At 59.7% G+C, this 20,520-nt stretch overlaps 1 protein-coding gene across 5 annotated transcripts; it reads left to right on the top strand.

The window, feature by feature from the left end:
* The first annotated feature begins 226 nt into the window (after positions 1 to 226).
* LOC117062009 (cytochrome P450 26B1) lies at positions 227 to 20,272 on the top strand. Of its 5 annotated transcripts, none has more exons than XM_033175063.1 (6): positions 227 to 1,614; positions 5,037 to 5,261; positions 14,086 to 14,361; positions 14,588 to 14,743; positions 16,172 to 16,456; positions 16,852 to 20,272. In XM_033175063.1, exons 1-6 carry the CDS (start codon positions 1,411 to 1,413, stop codon positions 17,242 to 17,244), a joined length of 1,539 nt encoding a protein of 512 aa, XP_033030954.1. In that variant the 5' UTR covers positions 227 to 1,410; the 3' UTR covers positions 17,245 to 20,272. The 5 variants fall into 5 exon arrangements, with proteins under 5 accessions (XP_033030954.1, XP_033030958.1, XP_033030955.1 ...); XM_033175067.1 differs by lacking the exon at positions 227 to 1,614 and adding an exon at positions 1,794 to 1,831; XM_033175064.1 differs by lacking the exon at positions 227 to 1,614 and adding an exon at positions 1,848 to 2,129.
* The last annotated feature ends 248 nt before the right edge of the window (positions 20,273 to 20,520 follow it).

Here is a 20,520-nt window from a genome sequence, read left to right as displayed (position 1 = left end):
GCGTAGGTGCGCGCGCGTGTGTCTCATCTCGTCCGTCTGTAGGCGCTGGGCTCAGCGAGACGCCGGCGAGAAAGAAGAGGAGGCGAGAGGTGAACTGAGTTTGATCCTGCGGCGGCTACAAGTGGGTCCCGGGCGGGCTGCGGGCGGCGGGCGGCCGGGGCGGGGCGGGAGGCCGGGCTGCGCTCTACAGCTCCGGCCGTGGGCCCGGCCTCTCACCACGCCTCCGGCTTTGTGAGCGCGCGGGTTTGGGGGGGGTTGCTGGCGGGCGCCCACGGCGCAGCCTCCCGCCTCTATATAAACACACGCATCGCCTCGCTTTGGACTCAAATTCACATTGAGAGAAGCTTTTAAAACCACCAGCCCTGAAATCCTGCCTCCTGCTTTTCCCCCTCTCTCATTCCTTTTGCCTTCCTTTCTTTTTTCCCCCTCTCTTCCCCTAGCAGCAACTCCAGAGCCGAGAGACCGCGTCCCGGGACGGACTGCCTTTTCTTAATTGATACAATAGCCCAGCTCGGGTTTTCCACCTCCTCCCCCAACCCCACCCCGCCTCACCCCTCCCGCCCGCTGCCGCCGCCGCCGCCGCCGCCACCGCCGCCCCATCGCCCGCCCGGGGCTCTGTCGCCGGCTGCGTCCCGTCCCGGCCGCGGCCCGCCAGCTCCGCATCCGCGCTCGGGCCGCAGCGCCCGCCTCGCCGCCTCGCCCGCCGCGCCCGCCGCTCCTGCCTCAGGGGTGCCGCGGCGGCTCTGGGGCACGAGCGCGCCGCCCGGGGCAGCCCAGGGACATTTGGGCTCCGGCCTCTCCACTCGCCTCAGCCAGGGAGCTTTCTCCCTCGCCCCCAAAGTTTCTGGGTTCGTTGGAATTTTTGGATTCAGGATTTTTTTTAATTCTTTTTTTACCTAGGAATTTTGGGGCCATACTGCAATACTTTTGACAAATCGACCGCACTTCCTCTCCGCTAGCTCTCTGCCCCCTTCTTTTTTTCCGAGCAGGGAAAGGGGCTTAGGAGAGAGAGGCTCCCTCTGGACAAAGTTTTCCAAAGTTTTCCGAGTGTGATGGTAGCGGGGAGAGCAAACCCACCAGCTTGACTCACGGCTTCATCTCACCACCCCTTGAGCAGCCCCTAAGCCCGCTATAAAGGAACAAACAAACAAACAAACAAACAAAGTTACACCCCAGTCGCCTCGTGTCTCCTCTCTTCTTTTAGGCAATTTTTTTTCCTCCCTCTCTCCGCTCCCCTCGCAGCCTCCATTCCCCTTCCCTCGGCCCCTTCCTCCTCATTCTCTGTTTCGGCTGGAGGTGCCAGGACCCCCGGCCGCAGCCTCCCCTCCCCCGCCGCTCCGGTCCCCTCCCGTCTGGCCCTCCCCTCCCCCGCCGCGGCCAGCACAGCCAATCCCCCGAGCGGCCGCCAACATGCTCTTTGAGGGCTTGGAGCTGGTGTCGGCGCTGGCCACCCTCGCCGCGTGCCTGGTGTCCGTGACGCTGCTGCTGGCCGTGTCGCAGCAGCTGTGGCAGCTGCGCTGGGCCGCCACTCGCGACAAGAGCTGCAAGCTGCCCATCCCCAAGGGATCCATGGGCTTCCCGCTCATCGGAGAGACCGGCCACTGGCTGCTGCAGGTAAGGGCGCACTCGCTCCGCTGCTCTCCGGGGTCCGCTAGCTGCGAGCGTTGGGCGGACGGAGCGGCGGGCCGGCCAGGGGGCGCCGGGAGCCTGAAGGCACTGGTCCCCGCCCCGCCCCTTCCCTCCTCTCTGCCGCAGCAGCCCAGGCTTCCCCAGCCCGCCGGCAGCGCGGTTCCGGGACCACTGGCGCTCGCTGAGCAGGTTCAGGCGGCTGGTAAGAGGGGTTCCTGGACCTGAAGGGGCTCCCAAGATGGGCTTGCCTGGGTCGCGGCTGGCCTGGCATAGGGGCGTGGAGCGCCCTGGGGGCGCCCAGCGCGGCGCGATCCCGAGGGAGCTTCAGGTCCTGAGCCGCTTTCGCCGCCCCTCGGTGCTCGAAGCCCCAGTCGCCCTCGGCTTTCTGGGGTTGGCTGTGTCGCTGGGAGCCGAAAATTGAGTCGGAAGAGAAGGGGGCTGGTGGCAGCTTGAACTGCCGATTTAAAATTGTGTTCCGGCGGCGCCGTCGGCAGTGCCAGGTACAGTTGCCCTGGTCCGCGGTCCGCGCTGGTGTGTCTTGTTTTGTGGTGGAAGAGGAAGAAGGTAACCCAAAGAAAAATGAGAAGCCTGAGAAGCCAGGGCTCTAGGCTTTCGGGGAAAAGGGTCTATTTACTTTTTGGGTGGGGACAGTTTGGCAGGAGAGGGAAACTTGGGAGAGGTGAGTGTGGGATCCACAGAGAGAGTGCGTGTGTGCTTGTTGGATGCCGCACAACCCCACTCTGCTGGTGATAATGGGGGTGGGGCGCGTCAGGGACCAGACCCAGGTAGGTAATGGGGAGATTAACCTAGAGTTAACCGCATCAAGTGGTAGACAATCGCTTTTGCAATGGGATACACACCAGTTTTCTTCTTGGGGTAGGGGAGAGCCTCTGCAGTAACTGTGGGAGGTGTATTTGTGCATACTCGCGTTTGTTCTGTTAGCGGAAGCAGGGATGTCCTGAAACTGACAATCCCCGCACCAGAGAGGTGAAGCGAAAGGTGAGCGCTGGGACCTGTGGGTTTAGAGGTGCGAAAGCTTGGCTTGAAATTAACAGACGCGTGCAATCCGCGCGCTCGCGCGCGCGCGCACACGCGCACTCACCCTGGCCCGGGCCGAGTGACAGCGGAGCGGGGGCGGGGAGGGGGCTCGAAGTTCCTCTGCCCTGTGGTCTTTCCACGTCCCGGATTTGGCCCATCTCTTTTTGCGGTTGTTAGTGCAATGAGGTGGGGGTCCCTTCAACCAATGGAAGTCTCCCCCCCCATCCCCGCAAAGAAATCCCCAGAGCCTTTCCCCTCGCCACCACACTTAAAGGGTCAACTGCAGCGGTGCTCTAGGCTCTGGGCCGCGAATTTAGGAAATAAAATAACTTGGGCAACGGCTCCCGCCTTTTGGAGCCAGTCTGCTGAATCCACCGTCTGTCACCACCCACCCCCACTTCGTTTCCTTACCTCTCTCTGCCCCCCTCAGGTTCCCATAACCTTTTCTCCGAATCCCACAAGAGCCCCTGGGGGTCAGCGTTCAACCTGCACAGAAGTTAGGGAGGAGGAAACCTACGCCTCCCCATCCCTCCAATCCGGGGCCCTAGATCTGGCGTGGGGGAGGGAAATAGGGGGTACGGGTACAGAGCGCCTAAGGGGTTAATGAGAGCCCTCTGAATCCCAGCGTTATTTTTTCGTAGTCATTTATCAGATTTTACGGGGGGACCTCCAAGGGCTCTCCGTTTCCACCGAGCGCCATCTAAACAGAGCCCAGGGCTAAAAATACAACATTTTTGTATAAATTGGACTCGCGGCCCGAGCGGCCGCCCCTATGAAAGTCCTCTTTGTGAAGACCGTGGAAACGGCAGACAAATAACTCTTTATTAATGCCACAAAAAACGCACTTTAATTATAGTTAGGCAGATCAGAGGCAGGGGGTGGGGGCGAGGCGGCGGCGACCTCGGAAAATTCACAACCCAACTTTTGTGTTGAAAGAAAAGAAAAACAGAGGAAAAGAAGGAGAGGAAAGACGGAGAGTGAGACGGAGCGAGGGAGACGGGTACAGCAGACGGAGGGAGGGAACCCCTCGCCTCACCACCCGCTCTGTCGCACCCCACCTCCGCCTAGATTTTTCTTAAAGGGGTAGACGCCGTCTAGAAGGGCTGCACGGCGGGGGGAACTCTCCCCGTCCTCCAGCCTGGGAGAGGGACAGCGTTCTCGCGGCCCAGCCCCCCTCCTGGCTGCGCCGGCGCTCCCGGCTCGTTCCCCGTCGCGCGCCGGGGCCGGAGGCGCATGTGGAAAAGTGATTAGGGCTCCGGGTTCTGCAGAGTCACTTTTCGGCTGTACTGGGGTGTGTGCACATTTAGCTGGAGAATAGTTTTCCGTGGAAAAAAGAAAAGTGAGGAAGGGGACCAACCCGGGATAGGGAGACCGAGTTGTCCCCTCGGGGTTGCAGGACCAGGTAGAACTGGAGCCCGAGTCGGTACGCCGGTGGACTGGCAGGCGGGGCGGCTAGACAGGTGGCGCCCCTCCCCTTTTCGCCCGGTGCTGCCCCGGCAGGAGAAGGGTTAACGTGGGGTGGGGTAACCAGTGCCGACGTCAAAGGTGAGCGGGACGCCCCTGCCCCCGCCCCTCTGAGGTCTCCACGGTTTCCGGTACCCGCGCCGGGCCGGCTCCGCCAGCCGTTTCGAGAGCCCGGCAGGGCCCCGGCCCTGTCATCCTCAGCTCGCGCCGCCACAGCCGGGGATCTGGTTACCTGCGCGGGTCGCCCTGCCTGGTCCCGCCCCGCCCCGCGCTCGGGTTCCAAACTCCAGGGCGGCAACCAAAGTCGGTCTCCGTTATTTCCAGGGCAAAATGCATTAGGAAAATCGCGGCTCTCGGCCCGTGACCCCACCCTGCAGAGTCCTCCGAGGGCCGCCGGGTCCCTGCGCGGGCCACACCGGAGAGCGGAGGAAACTCCAACCCCCATCTGTAGTTGCTGCCTTCGGGCACCAACCGCTTACCGCTATAAATAATCTTTGGCCTGCGGCCACCCCGCGGGGTCTCGCCAGCCCGTGGCCCGGAGCCTGGAAATATTTATTCCGAGAGGCTCCCGAGCGCGGGGGAGGGGGGGTTGGGGGCGGAGACTCCCGCTTCGGGTCCAGCTGTCCGGGATACCTCTTTCCTCTCGAAAGTCATTACTAAAAAACAGCCTCCTGGGGGTGCCCCTGGGCCTCCGCCTCCTTGCATTATTTATTATCCTCTAGGCCCTACTTCCCAGTTCTTGTGCACGCTCTGAAAAATAAAACCTGCGTGCTTGTCTGTGTGAGTGTGTGTTTGGTGGGGAGAGGGGGCAGGTGACTGTGCCCCGCGTTGGGGTCCGCCACCCCTCCCTCGCGGGCCCTCTGCAGAAGTGCACCCTGAGAGAGACCCCGGTGTGGCTCCCGCAGGGTTCTGGCTTCCAGTCGTCGCGGAGGGAGAAGTATGGCAACGTGTTCAAGACGCACTTGTTGGGGCGGCCGCTGATACGCGTGACCGGCGCGGAGAACGTGCGTAAGATCCTCATGGGCGAGCACCACCTCGTGAGCACCGAGTGGCCTCGCAGCACGCGCATGTTGCTGGGCCCCAACACGGTGTCCAATTCCATTGGCGACATCCACCGCAACAAGCGCAAGGTAAGAACTCTGTCCTCTTTCTTCCGTGCACTCCCTCCCCTTACCTCGGGGCAAGGAGTTCCTGGAGCCCGGGGAATGTTCCCCTACCGAATCTGTGCCCCTCTTTGTACACCATGCTTGAAGACCCCGCAGTTCCCCGCTGACAAGGCCTCAAGTCCGGATCCAGGGCCTGCTCCGGCCTCCCTCCTCTTGGTCCCTTATCATGCTGGCCGACTGCCGTGGGCACCACCAACGGTGACTTGGAAGAGCTTGAGCGTGCGGGATCTGGGGTGTCCAAAGCCTGTCCTTGCCTTGCTCCACAGAGCTGGAAAAGGAAGGAGGCGGGACAGTTGGCCGGCGTTCGCCTTTTCGCCACATTTCCCAGGGAATTCCGTCCGAGGACTGGAGAGCAATCATTCTAAAATCAAAGCTGCCCTTCCCACTACAGGCTGCTTGAAGGGAGGCGCGGGCAGGCGGCTGCGCGTGGAGGTTGGGGACAGCTTGTGGGCTGCCGTGGCTGGGCCTGGTCAGAGAAAGGTGCGGTGAGCCTTGGGCAGCTGAGCGCATGGGCCTGGGCCGTGGGGGCAGGGCGGGCGGGGGGAGAGCAGGCGAGGCACGAGCGGGGATCAAAGCGCACCCACCCCCCCGAAAGAGGAAGGGAAAGTGGGTGTTTATCCCTTGGATTTCCCGAGCGACTGGAGGAGGCGCGGAGGAGGCGCTCACGGGGCAGGCCTCCGCCCCTCCCGGCTGCGCTTGGCTACCAGCGCGGGCAGCACGTGCTGTTTGAACTGCAGTAACCCGAAAGCCGAGCCGGCGGGCGGGCCCGAAGCCGCCAGGAGGGGGGCCGCGCGACCTCCCCGACTCCATTTTTTTCCATTGGGTCAGAGGACTCACCCAGGTTTGAAACCTAAGGAAAGGGAGAGGCAGCTTCCCGTCCGGGAGCGGTGGCAGACCGGGGAGGTGGGGAGGCGGACTCCCTCCGTCAGGGGCCGCATATGCTGTGGTCTTGGCGAAGATGGGGAGTGCTCTACTTGCAGACGCATCCTATAGCACTTGACGTTCTCTGAACAGCCTGTGAAGGGTAATTCTTAACTGCAGACAAAAGAAGGAGCGGTCAAACCGAGAAGACTGGGCTGCATCCCTGTCCCCACCCCGTTCCCTTATACAGCATGTATTTCAGGAACTGGAAACGGGCTCCCAAAGTCCTCTCTTCAATCTGCCCCACTCCTAGCTGGAAGCAGTTACCACAGCCTGGGGGTAGCGGGAGAGGGGTTCTGGGGAGTGGCTGGGAGGGGCTGGAGGCTTCGCAATGAAGCCTCGGTTTTTCAAAGGTGTTGGGCAGTATTTTTCCCTCAGCCTTTGTGACTCCACCACAGGCCCATTCTAAAGAGCGAGGAGAGCGGAGACTCAGCTCCAAAGGAGATGGCTGCTTCCTGAGCTCTGCTTTACAGAGGCTTTGGTCAGAGGGGTATTATTGTCCGCTTTTCAGGGAAGGGGCCACTGAAGCGTAGAGCGGTAGAACGAGACTTGAACCAGGTCAGGAGACAAAAGAACATTTCGGGGGAGCCTGCAACACCGGACTGCAGCGTCCACGGGAATAGTCTCTGGGCCCGGGAGAAGAGTCCTCCTCTGTCCGGCCTGCCTGGGGCTGCTGGAAGCTGGGGTGGACAGTGAGGAACGAGGTGTGGCCGGGACCAGAGTGTGGGGTGCAGAGGGCTTTGGGGTGAGGGTGTTGTCTTGGGGTTCCCCCCACCCTGGGCCTGACTTGGACTCGGGCCTCCAGGTGTTGGCTGGGAAGGGCTTGCCTGGAAAGCCCCAAGGTGTTTTGGCCTACATTGCCCATTTAGAGGGGAGGGAGAAGGAAGGGAGGGCGCAGATGACTAGGAATATGGGGGAAGGGAGGGGGAGGGCTGGGACTGGGGTCAGGGCAGAAACTGAGAGCCTTGGCTGAGGTGTGATGGCTCCCTATTCAGAACACCAGTCCTTTAGCTCCCTGGGGGTGGGTGGGGAGTCACCAGAAGCTGGTTCATCCTGCCAGAGGCCTGAGAGCCAAATGCAGGGCCCCCTCTTTGTGTGTAGCAGTTTTATGCTTGCCATGTGAGGCATGTTGGCAGGGAGGGTCGAATGAGAAATGGGTAGTCAGCCAGATGAAAGAATTCTTCCTCCCAAATCTCCCTAAGTGATGATTTAAGTTTACTGAACTCCACGGAAGTCCTGGGGCTGGGTAGGTAGAATCTAGCTGGAAGCTAGGAGGACACTCAGGGCCACTGTTTCTAAATATCCGTGTTGGTCCTGGAGAGAACTGCTCATCTGCTGAACCCAAGGCCTGGTGGACTGAGTGTGGCCAAGGTGGGGGCTGCTGGGTGCCATGCACACCTCTTTATCTGGTCCATGCTGCAGTTAGGTGCCTGGCTGCAGTGTGGGCTGCTGGGCCAGGACTGGCCTGGTTAGGAGGTAGGAGCGGGAAGTGGGGCCCAGGTGTGCTGGGGCCCGGCTGGTGGGGAACTGGAGCGTCACTGTTTCCATTGGGGCTGGTGGCCCACCCTGCCTCTGGGAGGTCTGACCAGATGTGTTGGAGGGGGCTTCTCACTGCCATCACTGCGCTCCAGGTGTTTGCCCTGGCTGCCCTGGTGGTCTTGGGCCAGCAGGGGTGGGGTTGCCAGGGAAAAAGTCCAGAAAGTCTTGCCCAGTCTAACAGAATCATCTCTGGAAGCCAGGCCTGTGTCCTTGCAGCCAGGGCCTCAGACTCACTCCCTCCTCCTGGGTTACCCTTCCCCTGCCCAGGGCCTGGGGGTGTATCTGATGGATGGGGGAGGGACCCCATCCCTCTTTGTGTGTAGAGAGGCTGGAGTATTGCTGTAGAAGGGCAGATGGAGTCTGGTTAGGAAGGTGGGGGTGAGACAGTTGTCCAAAACATGGAGAAGGAGCTAGGAAATCATTCTAGAAGCTTCCTATGCCCAGTCCTACCCACCAGGATTGGGCCTCTCCTCTTCTCCTTTGGAGATAGGACTGGACCTCTATGCACCAAAAGGCCAGCAGCTTCAGGACACCCCAGACAGTGGCCTGGAGATACCCTCGGGGAACTTGGAGAGTATTTCAGGGGAGGGACTTAGCCTTGGAGCCTCTGAACTGGGGAGACCTCAGGAGTGATAGTCTTGCCCCTTCTACCCAGATCCCTGCCTACAGGGCCTTCTGGGCCTGAAGCCAAGGTGGGGGACTAGGCTTTGAAGGTAGAAGTCAAGAAACCCTGCCTGTCCATCCACCATCCCTGACTTTGGCCCTATCTTGGAAACCTTGTGCTCCTGGGGTCTGTGTTGGATGGAGAGGCCAGGAGGTGCCTCAGCAGGAAGATGGTGCCAGGAGGACCCATGGTTATGGGGTCCCAGGGAAGGCTAGCCCACACCTGGCTCGCCTTTGGACCAAGGCACAACCTCTGGCCACACAGTCATGTCCACCAGGCTCAGCTCAGGGCAGAAGGTCCAACCTGTATTGGATGGAAGGCCAGTGGCACAGCCAGGCAGCTCTGCTGCTGGGAGCTCTGCCCCAGCCCCTTGGCATAGGCACAACGCCTTTGTTCTGCCAACACAAGTCCTTCACCCAAAAGTTACTGTAGCACCAGTGGGTGGGCACAGGGGCTGCTGAGGGGGCGGGTAGCAGCAGTGGATCTATCTGAAGGTCAGTGGGGGAGGGAGCCCACAGTCAGCTGCCAGGATGCCTGGGAGTGGGAACCTCCCTCTGCATGCCCTTGTGCCAGGCAGCAGGTGGGTGGGCGGCCTGGATGCGGGGGCCAGCCCTTCCCTCTGTCCCTTCTTTCTGTGTCCTTCTCCCAAGGCAGGGAGGGGTCCAAGGCTGTGGTACTGATGTGTTTGCTCACTCTCCCAGCCTTGGAAGATGAAGGTGGCCTTGGCGGGGAGTGGGAAGGTTTGGTGGGGTCTGCCCTGGCCCTGGGCCCCCCAGGCTGGCTGCTGTATCTGTCCTGGGTTCCCTAAGCCTAAAAGGAAGAAACTGCGGGGCCCTGAGACATGCCAGGATCACACCAAAGTGGCAGGGACAGCTGGCCTCACCCTGAGAGTGGACTTCACTGTAGAGGACAGTCCCCTTCAGGACCCTTGGATAAATTCAGAGCCCACCAGGGCTGGCAGAGGGCAGCTCTATGGAGTCTGGAGTGGTGGGAGGCAGGGAGTTCAGGGCCTCTGGTGGGTGTGGCCAGCCACGTTCTGGACTGTGACCTTGGGAGGCCCCTCCCCATCCACGGCTTTCTAAGGCGGGGTTCGTGGCGGCTGGAAGCGGGAGAGGTAAGAGCGGCTGGGCAAATCACAGATTCTGTGGCTTGGCAGGTGTCTGCCAAGTGCTGTCCGCCCCTCCCCACCTTGCCCCCCTTGTGCTGTAGGTATGTGTGGAAGAGTTAGGGCAGTGGGGAGCACGTCTCCAGGTGAGATGATCACAGCTGGAGTCAAATCAGGGGCAGGCGCTCTGCTCCAACCGCTGGAGCCTGTTGGGGGTCTGGGCCAGCCTCCCCACAACCAGAGGGGCTGAGTGTGCCCAGCCCCACAGACCCAGATTGGACATTTCCAGTTCTGGGTGAAGCTGCCTGGCATTTCCACTGGGCCAGGGTGAAGCTGAGGCAGCCAGGCAGCTGGGAAGATGACGTCCTCTCTTACCCCCCTTGTTTGAATGTAAAGTACACACCTTGGCGTCACCGCTGTGCGGACGGTGCCTCAGCGCCTGCCTGCCCTCTGTTATTCTTTCCACTCCGCAGGCCGAGGCTCCGGTGGCTTGGCCGGGTGGCCTGCCCAGGCCCCCACCCCTCCTGGGCAGCTGCTTCCATTCCTCCCAGTCTGAGTCACTGGCCTGGGCAGTGGGTCCCCGCTCCGGCTCTACTCGCTCCTGCTGCCCATCCATTTGTCCATCTGTCCACACCCGCCAGCAGAGAAGGGGGAGGCTATCTGGCTGAGCAAGCGCGGCCCGTAGGGCCATGGGGGTTCACAAAGCGACTCCCCTCCCAGGGCACAGGGTGAGAGGCAGGAGGAGTGAGGAGGCCTGCTTGGGGAGAATGCATGTGTAGAAACAATGATAGGGAATCTGAGCCTTCACAAGCCCCTGCTGGTGCCCCTAGACCCTTGTGGGATCAGCGCCCACTCCGGAGGGAGGGAGAGAACCAAGGGGTGGACTCCTGAGCCTATTGTGTCTTTGGGGGGTTGGCAGGGCAGCTGCCCAAAGCCATCCCTCAAGGCGACTGCCCAAGCCTCTGAGGCTGCAGCAGGTAAACCTGGATGGGTGCTCCTGGTCTCCTGTGACAGTACCCTTGCTCTCCCCGGGCACCCACCCTGGTGGGGAGTCCATACCTGCCACTCCCTCTGCAGGGCTTGGCCTGGGCCTGGGCTGGCTCCCAGTGACCTTTGTCCGGCATTCTTGGCTGACTTTTGGGAATTCCGAGGGAAGCCCCAGAAGGAAACAAAGCAGCCATGGCTCCTGCTGTGCCTGTGGTCAGGGAAGTAGCTCCGGGCCGGGAACCCTTCCTTTCTTCACAGGGAGCCGCTCCCCGGCACCTTCCCAGTATGCCCCAGTCCTGACCCCAGCAGGCGGTGGCCTCAGACCCAGCGCGCCCTGACGCAGCCCTGACTGCCCTCTGCCCCAGCCTGCGCCTCTGCCTCCACCCGTCCTCTGTCGCGGGTGGTGGTTTCAGAGCTGCCCTGGCTTTGGGAAGTGCCTGCGTTGTTACACCTGGGCACAGACCCAGGGATGAGGCCCTGGAGGCTTCCTAGGGCCTGGGAGGCCCCTATGCCTGTGGAGCAGCTGGGCCAGAGGCGGGGGCATGGACCTGGTGACCTCTGAGCCCAGCCCCTCGGGGCCAGTGTGCCCTCCACCCACCTTTGCTGGGATTCTCATTTGGGGGATTTCTCCATCTCACGGTGAGCTCTGAGGAGCGTCATGGACAGCCTGGAGGAAAGGCCCTCAGAACGGCCAGTCAGGCCTCTCATGAACCCAGCGGGGAAACAGCTCCAGGAGGGGCAGCGGCCTGCTGGCTGTCACTCAGCCAGTCAGACACTGGCTGAGACAGTGTCCTGGTCCTGCCTTCACTTTCCTTTTAGAAGCCCCAGCCCCAGGGGCCTGCAGGTGCCGGGTAGCAGTGGTTTTTCCGGCTCATTCTAGCTCCTGGCCTTGCCAATGGACCCCTTCCCTCCAGGGGTCAGGTGTGGACCTCTGCCCTTGGAGTCCTTCGGTCAGTCCCTGGGCCCTTCTCTCTCTTTTTTTTTTTTTTTTTTTTTGAGACGGAGTCTTGCTCTGCCACCCAGGCTGGAGTGCAGTGGCCGGATCTCAGCTCACTGCAAGCTCCGCCTCCCGGGTTTACGCCATTCTCCTGCCTCAGCCTCCCGAGTAGCTGGGACTACAGGTGCCCGCCTCGTCACCCGCTAGTTTTTTGTATTTTTAAGTAGAGACAGGGTTTCACCGTATTAGCCAGGATGGTCTCGATCTCCTGACCTCGTGATCTGCCCGTCTCGGCCTCCCAAAGTGCTGGGATTACAGGCTTGAGCCACCGCGCCCGGCCCCTTCTCTCTTCCCTAGACTATCCCTGCCTGCCCTCCAGGGCCCCCAAGGCCTGGGAAGGAGCAGTTCAACCGGCCATCGCTAGAGGGCGCAGGAAACGGAACCCACGGGACAAGGCAGGGCTTGTCTTGTGGGTGAGGTGTGGGCCCTCCGTGCTCCCCCTTTTTAAACCCTGGGATGGCCCCTCCTGGGCCACTGTAGCCCACATGGGGTGTGTGCGTGGGGGCTGGAAGGCACTGCCCAGGGGATTCGAGCATTGACAAGTTCGGGGCCACTTGGAAGGGATAGCATCTACTTAGGGGCAGGTGGGGGCTGCTGTTCAGGTGCTCAGTGGATTAAAGGGAGGCCTCCTGGCTCCACCTCACTGTTTACAGATGAGGAAACTGAGGCTTGGGGGAGCGGGTAGCCACTTGGCCATGATCACACTGGAAGTTGCTGGATGATGCACAGTTACAACTCAGCCCCTTTCCTGTCACCCCACCGCATCTTAGAGCCCGCCAGTTTCTACTTTGACTGGGCCTGGTGGACGTGGCCTCCAGGGCACAGGGTGAGAGGCAGGAGGACCAGGTCTCCCATGTGCTGGGGGCCCTGGCCAGCCCCTACCCTGCACCCTCCATGACAGAACACCTAGTCTGTCCTGGGCTGGCTGGCTCTGGGCCAAGTATGACCTCTTTGGCCCTCCCTGTCCCACCTCTGGCCTCCCTGTCCTGCCATGGAGGCCTGGTAGCCGCAGAGTGATTTTCCTGTCCCCGTCTTGTTTCCTGATGCACTTTTCCTCCTGTGTGCTGCTGTCTGCCCACCCTGTGGCTCTCTGCTGTCTGTAGGGGCCCTTCACTGGCCAGTGCTGGGCTTTAGAAGAAGTGCCCCTTCTCATTCCCCCAAGACCCTTCACTTGCCCAAGGGCTGAACCTGGAATCCTAAGGACATGAGGGTTGGGGGTTGAAGCAAACAAGCATTGCCTTTATCCATCACTCTCTGAAGGGAGGCAGCAGTTAGAGTCCCCTGGAAATTCCCTCGGACCCCCAAAACTGGGCAAGGTGTGAATGACCCATCTGGACTTGGGCTGATCTAGGCGACCTCCTATCATCCTTCTACCTCTCTGCTGTCCCTCTGTAGCAGGAGCGGCCCCAAACAGTGCAGGCCTCTCTGCCCCTTGCTGGCCTCCTGCCCTCCCTCCCTCCCTCCACCGGGAATTTCGGAATGAAAGTGCTATTGTGAACGCCTGGCTGGGCCACTGAAGGGCCAGCACTGTTATTTCTGCAAACCAGCCCTCCCATTAGCCATGCAGGGCCCAGGCCAGGAAAATGTTACCTTTCCTCCCCGAGCTGACTGCAGGGGAAATTCTCACATTTACAGTTTGTGCGGTGGTTGTGTTTGGGGGGCAGTTGGGGAGGGCGGCGCGTGTGTGTGGTTTGCATGGGGTAGGGTGGGGGGCTCCCTCTTCCGCACTGTCCCTCCCCTCCCAGCCTTTGCTTGGTGCTGGTAGCGGGGGTGCTCCCCCTTCTCATCTGAACTCTGGTGGGATGGAGGTTGCTGCTTATGAGCGAGGCCCACAGGCTATCGGTAAATAAACTAACGTGCTCCCGTCTCCTCCACACATGAAAACATGTGCGGGGGAGTCCTGGGTGAGGAAGGCAGCAAGGGAGGCTGCGCAGGCAGCCGGGAGGACGGAAGACGGGGGGAGGTGGGAACAGGACTCACTGCCTCCTTACAGTGGCCCTGGAAGATGCAGGGAAATCACAGGGCTTCTGGTTGTCTTTGTGATCTTTGGGGGAGGAAAGCCATTGCCCCCATTCCCCCGCTGCTTTTGGACCTGGCCACACTGAAGACCTTTTCATGGCACAGCTGTTAATAAACTTACTAGAATCTGCACCCAGTAGGTGTTTTCCAGCAAGTGATGACAATTTTGGTTCCCAGGAAGTCCTGCTTGAGGTCTAGTCTCAGGCTCTCTTGCTGTCCCCCGTGGAGTAGCTATCGCCCGATGGCCTTCCCCTACTTTCCTGTACAGTCCGACGACTGTGCTCCACTTCTCCCAGGCACTTCCATCCTGTGTCCCGGGATTCCGAAATGGGCTTCTGCAATGGAAGGGTGGTTCCCCGCTCAGCTGCCACTTGTGCCCCATGCAAGCCGCATCCCTCAAAGACTTGCTGGCAGCTGGCCTGCCCAGCTCCCAAAGCTTTGTTATTGTGTGGAAGCTGAAGTTCTCTTTGGTCACATTCATTCTTCAGGCAGAGTGAGGGGCTGACCGGGGCGGGCTGTGCCAATCAGCTCACCCACCTGCCTCTCTGCCTTCCAGGTCTTCTCCAAGATCTTCAGCCATGAGGCCCTGGAGAGTTACCTGCCCAAGATCCAGCTGGTGATCCAGGACACACTGCGTGCCTGGAGCAGCCACCCCGAGGCCATCAACGTGTACCAGGAGGCGCAGAAACTGACCTTCCGCATGGCCATCCGGGTGCTGCTGGGCTTCAGCATCCCCGAGGAGGACCTTGGGCACCTATTTGAGGTCTACCAGCAGTTTGTGGAGAATGTCTTCTCCCTGCCTGTTGACCTGCCCTTCAGTGGCTATCGGCGGGTGAGCACCCAGGGCCTGGGAGGAGAGGAGCAGGAGCATCCATGAGCCCCCTCTCTGGGGATGGGTGGCTGACCTGACCCCTGAGTGGGCATCTAGGCACAGGGCACATGGACAAAGGAGAGAGGTGTCAGCGTGGGGTAGGAGGAGGCTGGAGTCATCCCTGGTGGTCCCAAGGCTCGGATGGGAGCCTGCCCTTCTATATGAGTGACAGCCCTTCCCGCCGCAGGGCATTCAGGCTCGGCAGACCCTGCAGAAGGGGCTGGAGAAGGCCATCCGGGAGAAGCTGCAGTGCACGCAGGGCAAGGACTACTCGGACGCCCTGGACCTCCTCATTGAGAGCAGCAAGGAGCACGGGAAGGAGATGACCATGCAGGAGCTGAAGGTGGGGTGGGCGTGTGCCCCTCGCTGGCAGCACCAGCACCCAGGCTCCATTCTGAGCTTTCCTTGGGTGGAAATGTGCCTTGCTCTTTCTAGCCCCTGTAGTCTGGCCCCACACACGCTTTCTGAGCAGTGGCTGGAGACCGCGAAACCAGAAGCGAAGTCTGTGTCCCCGCCCCTGCTCTGCAGGATGCCATGGGGTGCCCTCCCTTCTCTCCCCATGGCCTACAGGGAGCTCAGGCCTGGGAATGATCTCGGTTCATTTCCTAGTCCCAATATCCCTGGGAGACCATCTAGGGAAATGCAGGCCCACAAGGGGAAACCACTTGCTTGTCGTCAGCCTCAGCCCTTGGGGAAGAGCAGGGGAGATTTGGATGCGAGGTCTCCTCCCCCACCCCCAGCCTTTTCAGGTTGCTGGCACTTTGCATGCCCTCCCACCCACCTGGCCCCTGGTGATCCCGGCTGTGCTCCGCGCAGGGTCTGCTTGCCCTGCTTTGGACAGATGTTTCACCGGAGGAGGGCTCACTCGCCCATCCCCACCTGGGCTCTGCAGGCCCACTCTGCTGCCGGGTGCCCACGGACGCTCACTGCAGCCTCCCCTGCCCACTATCTTTGCCTCCCCGTATTCTAGCTCCAACTTCTTTCCTGGGGAGCTAGGAAGAGCCAGAGTGGCTTTTCCACTATAACAAGCTTTGTGATTTATGGGTGTTACCATGGCCAGTAATGGACCCAGGTCCCTTCATTCCCCTCTCTGGGCCCAGAGAGTTCACATTTGTAAAATGCAGGGCTTGCTATGAGATGGTCTGCTGGGGCCTTTCTATGGGGAACCCATGGCCCTGGTGTCCTGCTCCCCAGAGAGCCCTGGCAGGGTCTTTAGGTCCTCAGGAGGTCACCTCCCCTCAGCCTCATCCCAGGTCTCCAGGGGAGTGGCCCCAGGCTGTGGCCCCAGGCAGCCTCTCAGACCCCATTGGCTTCGCTGACTACCCACCGAATGTCCTCCTCCTGCAATGGAGGAAGGGGCTGGCGCTGCATCCCCCACACACGCACATGCACACCCGCTGCGCAGGGCCTTGCTCCTTGGGATTTTTTCTTTTTCTCCTGTGAGCCCATTGCATATCAGGCCTGTGGGGCTGGCCCAGGAACCCAGCAGTGAGTGAGAAGTGGCCCCACTCCAAGGGACTGGAGGCCAGTGCTTCTGCCCTGGGTCACAGCAGTTGTGTCTTCTGCCCAGCCAGGAACTGGCTGTGACCCCCGTGTCCATCGTGACACTAATGCTCTGGCAACATGAGACTCAGAGGAAGCAGAATTCACTGCAGGAACCAGGCAGGGCCCAGCACAGATGACCTGGGCACACGGGCCACTGGCCGAATGGGGTAGCCCCTGCCTGGCTGAACCCATACCTCCAACAACGCCTCTCCTCTGTGCCCTGCAGGACGGGACCCTGGAGCTGATCTTTGCGGCCTATGCCACCACGGCCAGCGCCAGCACCTCACTCATCATGCAGCTGCTGAAGCACCCCACTGTGCTGGAGAAGCTGCGGGAGGAGCTGCGGGCTCATGGCATGCTGCACAGCGGCGGCTGCCCCTGCGAGGGCGCACTGCGCCTGGACACGCTCAGCGGGCTGCGCTACCTGGACTGCGTCATCAAGGAAGTCATGCGCCTGTTCACGCCCATTTCCGGGGGCTACCGCACTGTGCTGCAGACCTTCGAGCTCGATGTGAGAGAGGCTGGGCCTGTGGAGCTGGGGGTGATGGGGGAGCGGGGGCATCGGGATAGGGGCAAGGCGGGAGACCAGCCTCCATTTCAGGGACGTCAGGCCTGATGGGGAGACAGTGCTTACTTTCAGTCTCACGGGAGAAGTGCGCCCCAAATGCATCAGATGAAGCCAAGTCAGGTGTTATATGTGAAGTCACATGTGCACATCTACAGATAAGGGCTTGGACTAACATGCTGAGTGGGGCTGGCTGGCCAGGCCTGGGGGGCCACAGTGGGGTGTCTCTAGGAAGAGACAGGTCTTGAACATCTGGGGCTGAGCAGGCAGGGGCAGTCCTAGGCCCTCCGTGGGTTACTCCGGTTCTCACCACCCGCTCCTGGGCCCCCATCTTGCTCCAGGGTTTCCAGATCCCCAAAGGCTGGAGTGTCATGTACAGCATCCGGGACACCCACGACACAGCGCCTGTGTTCAAAGACGTGAATGTGTTCGACCCCGATCGCTTCAGCCAGGCGCGGAGCGAGGACAAGGACGGCCGCTTCCATTACCTCCCATTCGGTGGCGGTGTCCGGACCTGCCTGGGCAAGCACCTGGCCAAGCTGTTCCTGAAGGTGCTGGCGGTGGAGCTGGCCAGCACCAGCCGCTTTGAGCTGGCCTCGCGGACCTTCCCCCGCATCACCTTGGTCCCTGTCCTGCACCCCGTGGACGGCCTCAGCGTCAAGTTCTTTGGCCTGGACTCCAACCAGAACAAGATCCTGCCGGAGACAGAGGCCATGCTGAGCGCCACAGTCTAACCCAAGGCCCACCTGCCTCAGCCCAGCCCAGGCAGTGGGGTGGTGGTGGTGGGAGGTAGAAACCTGTGTGTGGGAGGGGCCGGAATGGGGAGGGCAAGTGGCCCCCATACTTGCCCTTCCCTGCTCCCCCTCCCTGGCAAACCCTACCCAAAGCCAGTGGGCCCCATCCTTCCTAGGGCGGTGCTCCACTTCTGGCTCCCGCTTCCCTCCAGCCACTCCCCATTTCCCATCAGCTCAGCCCCTGGGAAGGGCGTGGTGGGGGCTCTGCATGCCCGTGACAGTGTTTGGTGTCAGCGCGTGCTACAGTGTTCTTGTGATGTTCTGAAATGCTCCCTTCCCTCCGTTCCTTTTGGACCCTTTTAGCTGGAGCCCGGGGATGGGAAGAGCGGTGCCCCCTTTGGTGCACTCTTCAGCGCCTCCCTCTGCTGCGCCCCCACTGCATCTGCCCAGGAGCAGCATCCTGGGTAGCAGAACAGGAGTCAACCTTGGCGGGGTGGGGGCTGCCTCCAACCTGGAGACTGCCCTTCTCTGTGCCCCTGTTCCCACCCTGCCTCACCGGTTTGAACATTTGAAATTACCTATTGCTGCTACTTGTTCTGTCCTCCGACCTTGGGGCAAAGGAGCCCCAGGCCCTGTCTCCCCAGCATCCTCCCTGGTGGCCCTGGGCAGGTGCACTGACACCCCCACCTTCCCATCCCCTGCTGAACCGGGCCCTGTTACACACACGGGCCTGAGGCCCACGGCTCATGTGCTACTTGCCTCCATATTTATTCACTGATAGAGAATCTTGGGGATGCTGGGGTCTGGAGCGAACATCTCCTCCCCTTCACGCCCTAGCCTGTGTTCCAGCTGTCTTGGCGAGACTTCTGTGAGTGAAGACGAAGGGGTCTGTGGTCAAACCCAGCCCCCGGGCCTAGGGTTGAAAGCCTTCCCCGGCTCCAGGCATTATTTGGGTTTAATCTTGGAGGCTCACTCCTGGGCTGAAGTCCAGTGCCTCTGCCTTGTCCCTGGTGGAGATGGGACATGGCCCATTGCCCCCTCCCTCTCCTGTCAAAAACCCTGATCAGGTAGATTTGGAGGCAGCCGCCATTTCCTGCTTGGCCCCTGTTCACCCCAGTGCCCCTGACTCCAGTGCATCAGTTTGGGGAAGGATACGGGTTCTTCTGACGGGGAGCCAGGGCCTCCGTCTTCCCTTCCTTAACCCTCCCCCTTTGCCCTCCACCCTGAAAAAGGTGTCCTTGAAGTCCCTTCCACCTCTATGCCACTGTCTGCTTAGCCCAGCTCAGGGGTGGGGAAGAGGCGAAAGCGTGGGGGAGGTGAGTGCAGCGGCAGTTCTGCCTCGGAGCTGACTCCAGGGCCCCGTGTGGTCTCCGGACAGCTGCGGGAAGGCTGCTGCAGCTAGAGCTGACGAGGCGGCTATGTGCAGTTTGTCAGGGGGATTGGGTTGAAAACTGGCCAGTCAGGATGACTGGGTGAAAGAGGAGTAGCTCCTACCACTGGCGTTTTGAGTGTTGGCAATTTGGGATGCCTCCTGGGGATGGTGTGGGGGCCTTTGGTGAGTCTCTAAGCAATTGTGTCTGTTTTCAGATTTTTCCTTGCCTTTGTGTTTCTCTATTGGTTTTTGAAACATCAAAAACCAATTTGGTTTTGTAAAAGCAATGAATCTTCTTTACAAGAAAATCGAAAACACAGAAGAATGAAGGACATGCCAGTCCCGGATTGCTGCTGTGAGCACCTCAGCGGCTCCCCCCAACCAGATACCGTAGGCAGCCCCACAGACTGACCCTGACCCCACTCACCGCCACCTTGACGATAGACTATAGGAACGGGCCCATACCACACAGACTGCTCTCCAATCCCTGAGTCTCAGATGTTTCATTTATTTCCTACTTTTCCACTACTAAAAAACAGTGTGGAACAGACATTATTGGCAAAATTGATCATCCCCCATCCTGAAAAACAGGCCGGAATGGGTAAAGACTTGTCAAAGCTTGCAACATAGCTACATGGTGCATCCGAACCTGTACCCACCCATTCCCCCAACACAAAACGAGTGTCCGGAAGGTTCATTTGCCTTTAAACTGATCCAGCTGGCCCTAAACCAATTGTTTTTGACTGAGTAGGAGAGCAGTAAGTGGAACTTCAGACAACAAACCCACTGGGTCTAGTCCAGGTGACGGGCAGGAGGCATGGGGCTGGGAGGTCTCAGGGGCCTTGCCTGGGGGTGGCCAGCCTGGTAGGGGGCAGAGAAGGAAAAGCTGAGGGGGGTTCCTGTGAGGGAGGAAAGAAGGATCATTTGCCCCGCTGGGTATCAAAGGCAATGAGAAGAGAGCCGAAGAAAGCTCTGGCTGGCTGACAGGACCCCTGTGTTGTCATTGGTCCCTCCTTTCGCTCTCTGGTGAGATTCCCGCGTCTGTGTGTGCGTGTGTGTTCCATAGAGCTAGCGTTAGATGGGTGGTGTTTGTTACTTATCATCCCTAACTATTGTAACTTGACCTTAAAAAGACAAAACCCCACAAAACTCTTCCTGCCACGGGCTTGCAGATTGAAGCACTTTCGATGTTGGGCGCTGGCGTTTGTGTTCTGGGCACCACCGTGACCCTGCCCAGATGGCTATATTATTTTATACACAAACATGTTTTTCATAAATGTTATAATTTTGTGTCTGTCTTTATAAACTATTATAAGTACTATTTTTGTTATAATTCAAAATAGATATTTAGTATAAAGTTTTTGCTGTTAAATATTTGTTATTTAGTAAAATATGAATTTTGCTCTATTGTAAACATGGTTCAAAATATTAATATGTTTTTATCACAGTCGTTTTAATATTGAAAAAGCACTTGTGTGTTTTGTTTTGATATGAAACTGGTACCGTGTGAGTGTTTTTGCTGTCGTGGTTTTAATCTGTATATAATATTCCATGTTGCATATTAAAAAAATGAATGTTGTGCATTTTGTGATTTTGGAAATACTCAATGTGGCTCTTTTATAGGCTTCTATAATAAACCGTGGGGACTCGCCCTTGTCTCCGTTGCCTCTCTGCTCTCTGCCTTCTCAGCCTTACTGAAAGGGTCCTCCCTGGCCACCTGTGTTCACATCAGCAACGCCCCATCCACCTTGTCAGTTAGGAAGTTCTTCCCTAAAACTGTCCCGTGAGGCCAGTTCGCCATTCCTTGTGTGCAGGCACAGAGATCTGTGACAGAGTCCTGGGAGGAGGAGGTTCCTTGGGGAAGGAGAAAGAGAATCAGTCAGCCTATATGGGGAGGGGCAGCT

Source organism: Trachypithecus francoisi, unplaced genomic scaffold (assembly GCF_009764315.1).
Source record: "Trachypithecus francoisi isolate TF-2019V2 unplaced genomic scaffold, Tfra_2.0 Lachesis_group17, whole genome shotgun sequence".
NCBI classification, from domain to species: domain Eukaryota; kingdom Metazoa; phylum Chordata; class Mammalia; order Primates; family Cercopithecidae; genus Trachypithecus; species Trachypithecus francoisi.
This window is presented reverse-complemented; position numbering and strand designations above follow the sequence as displayed.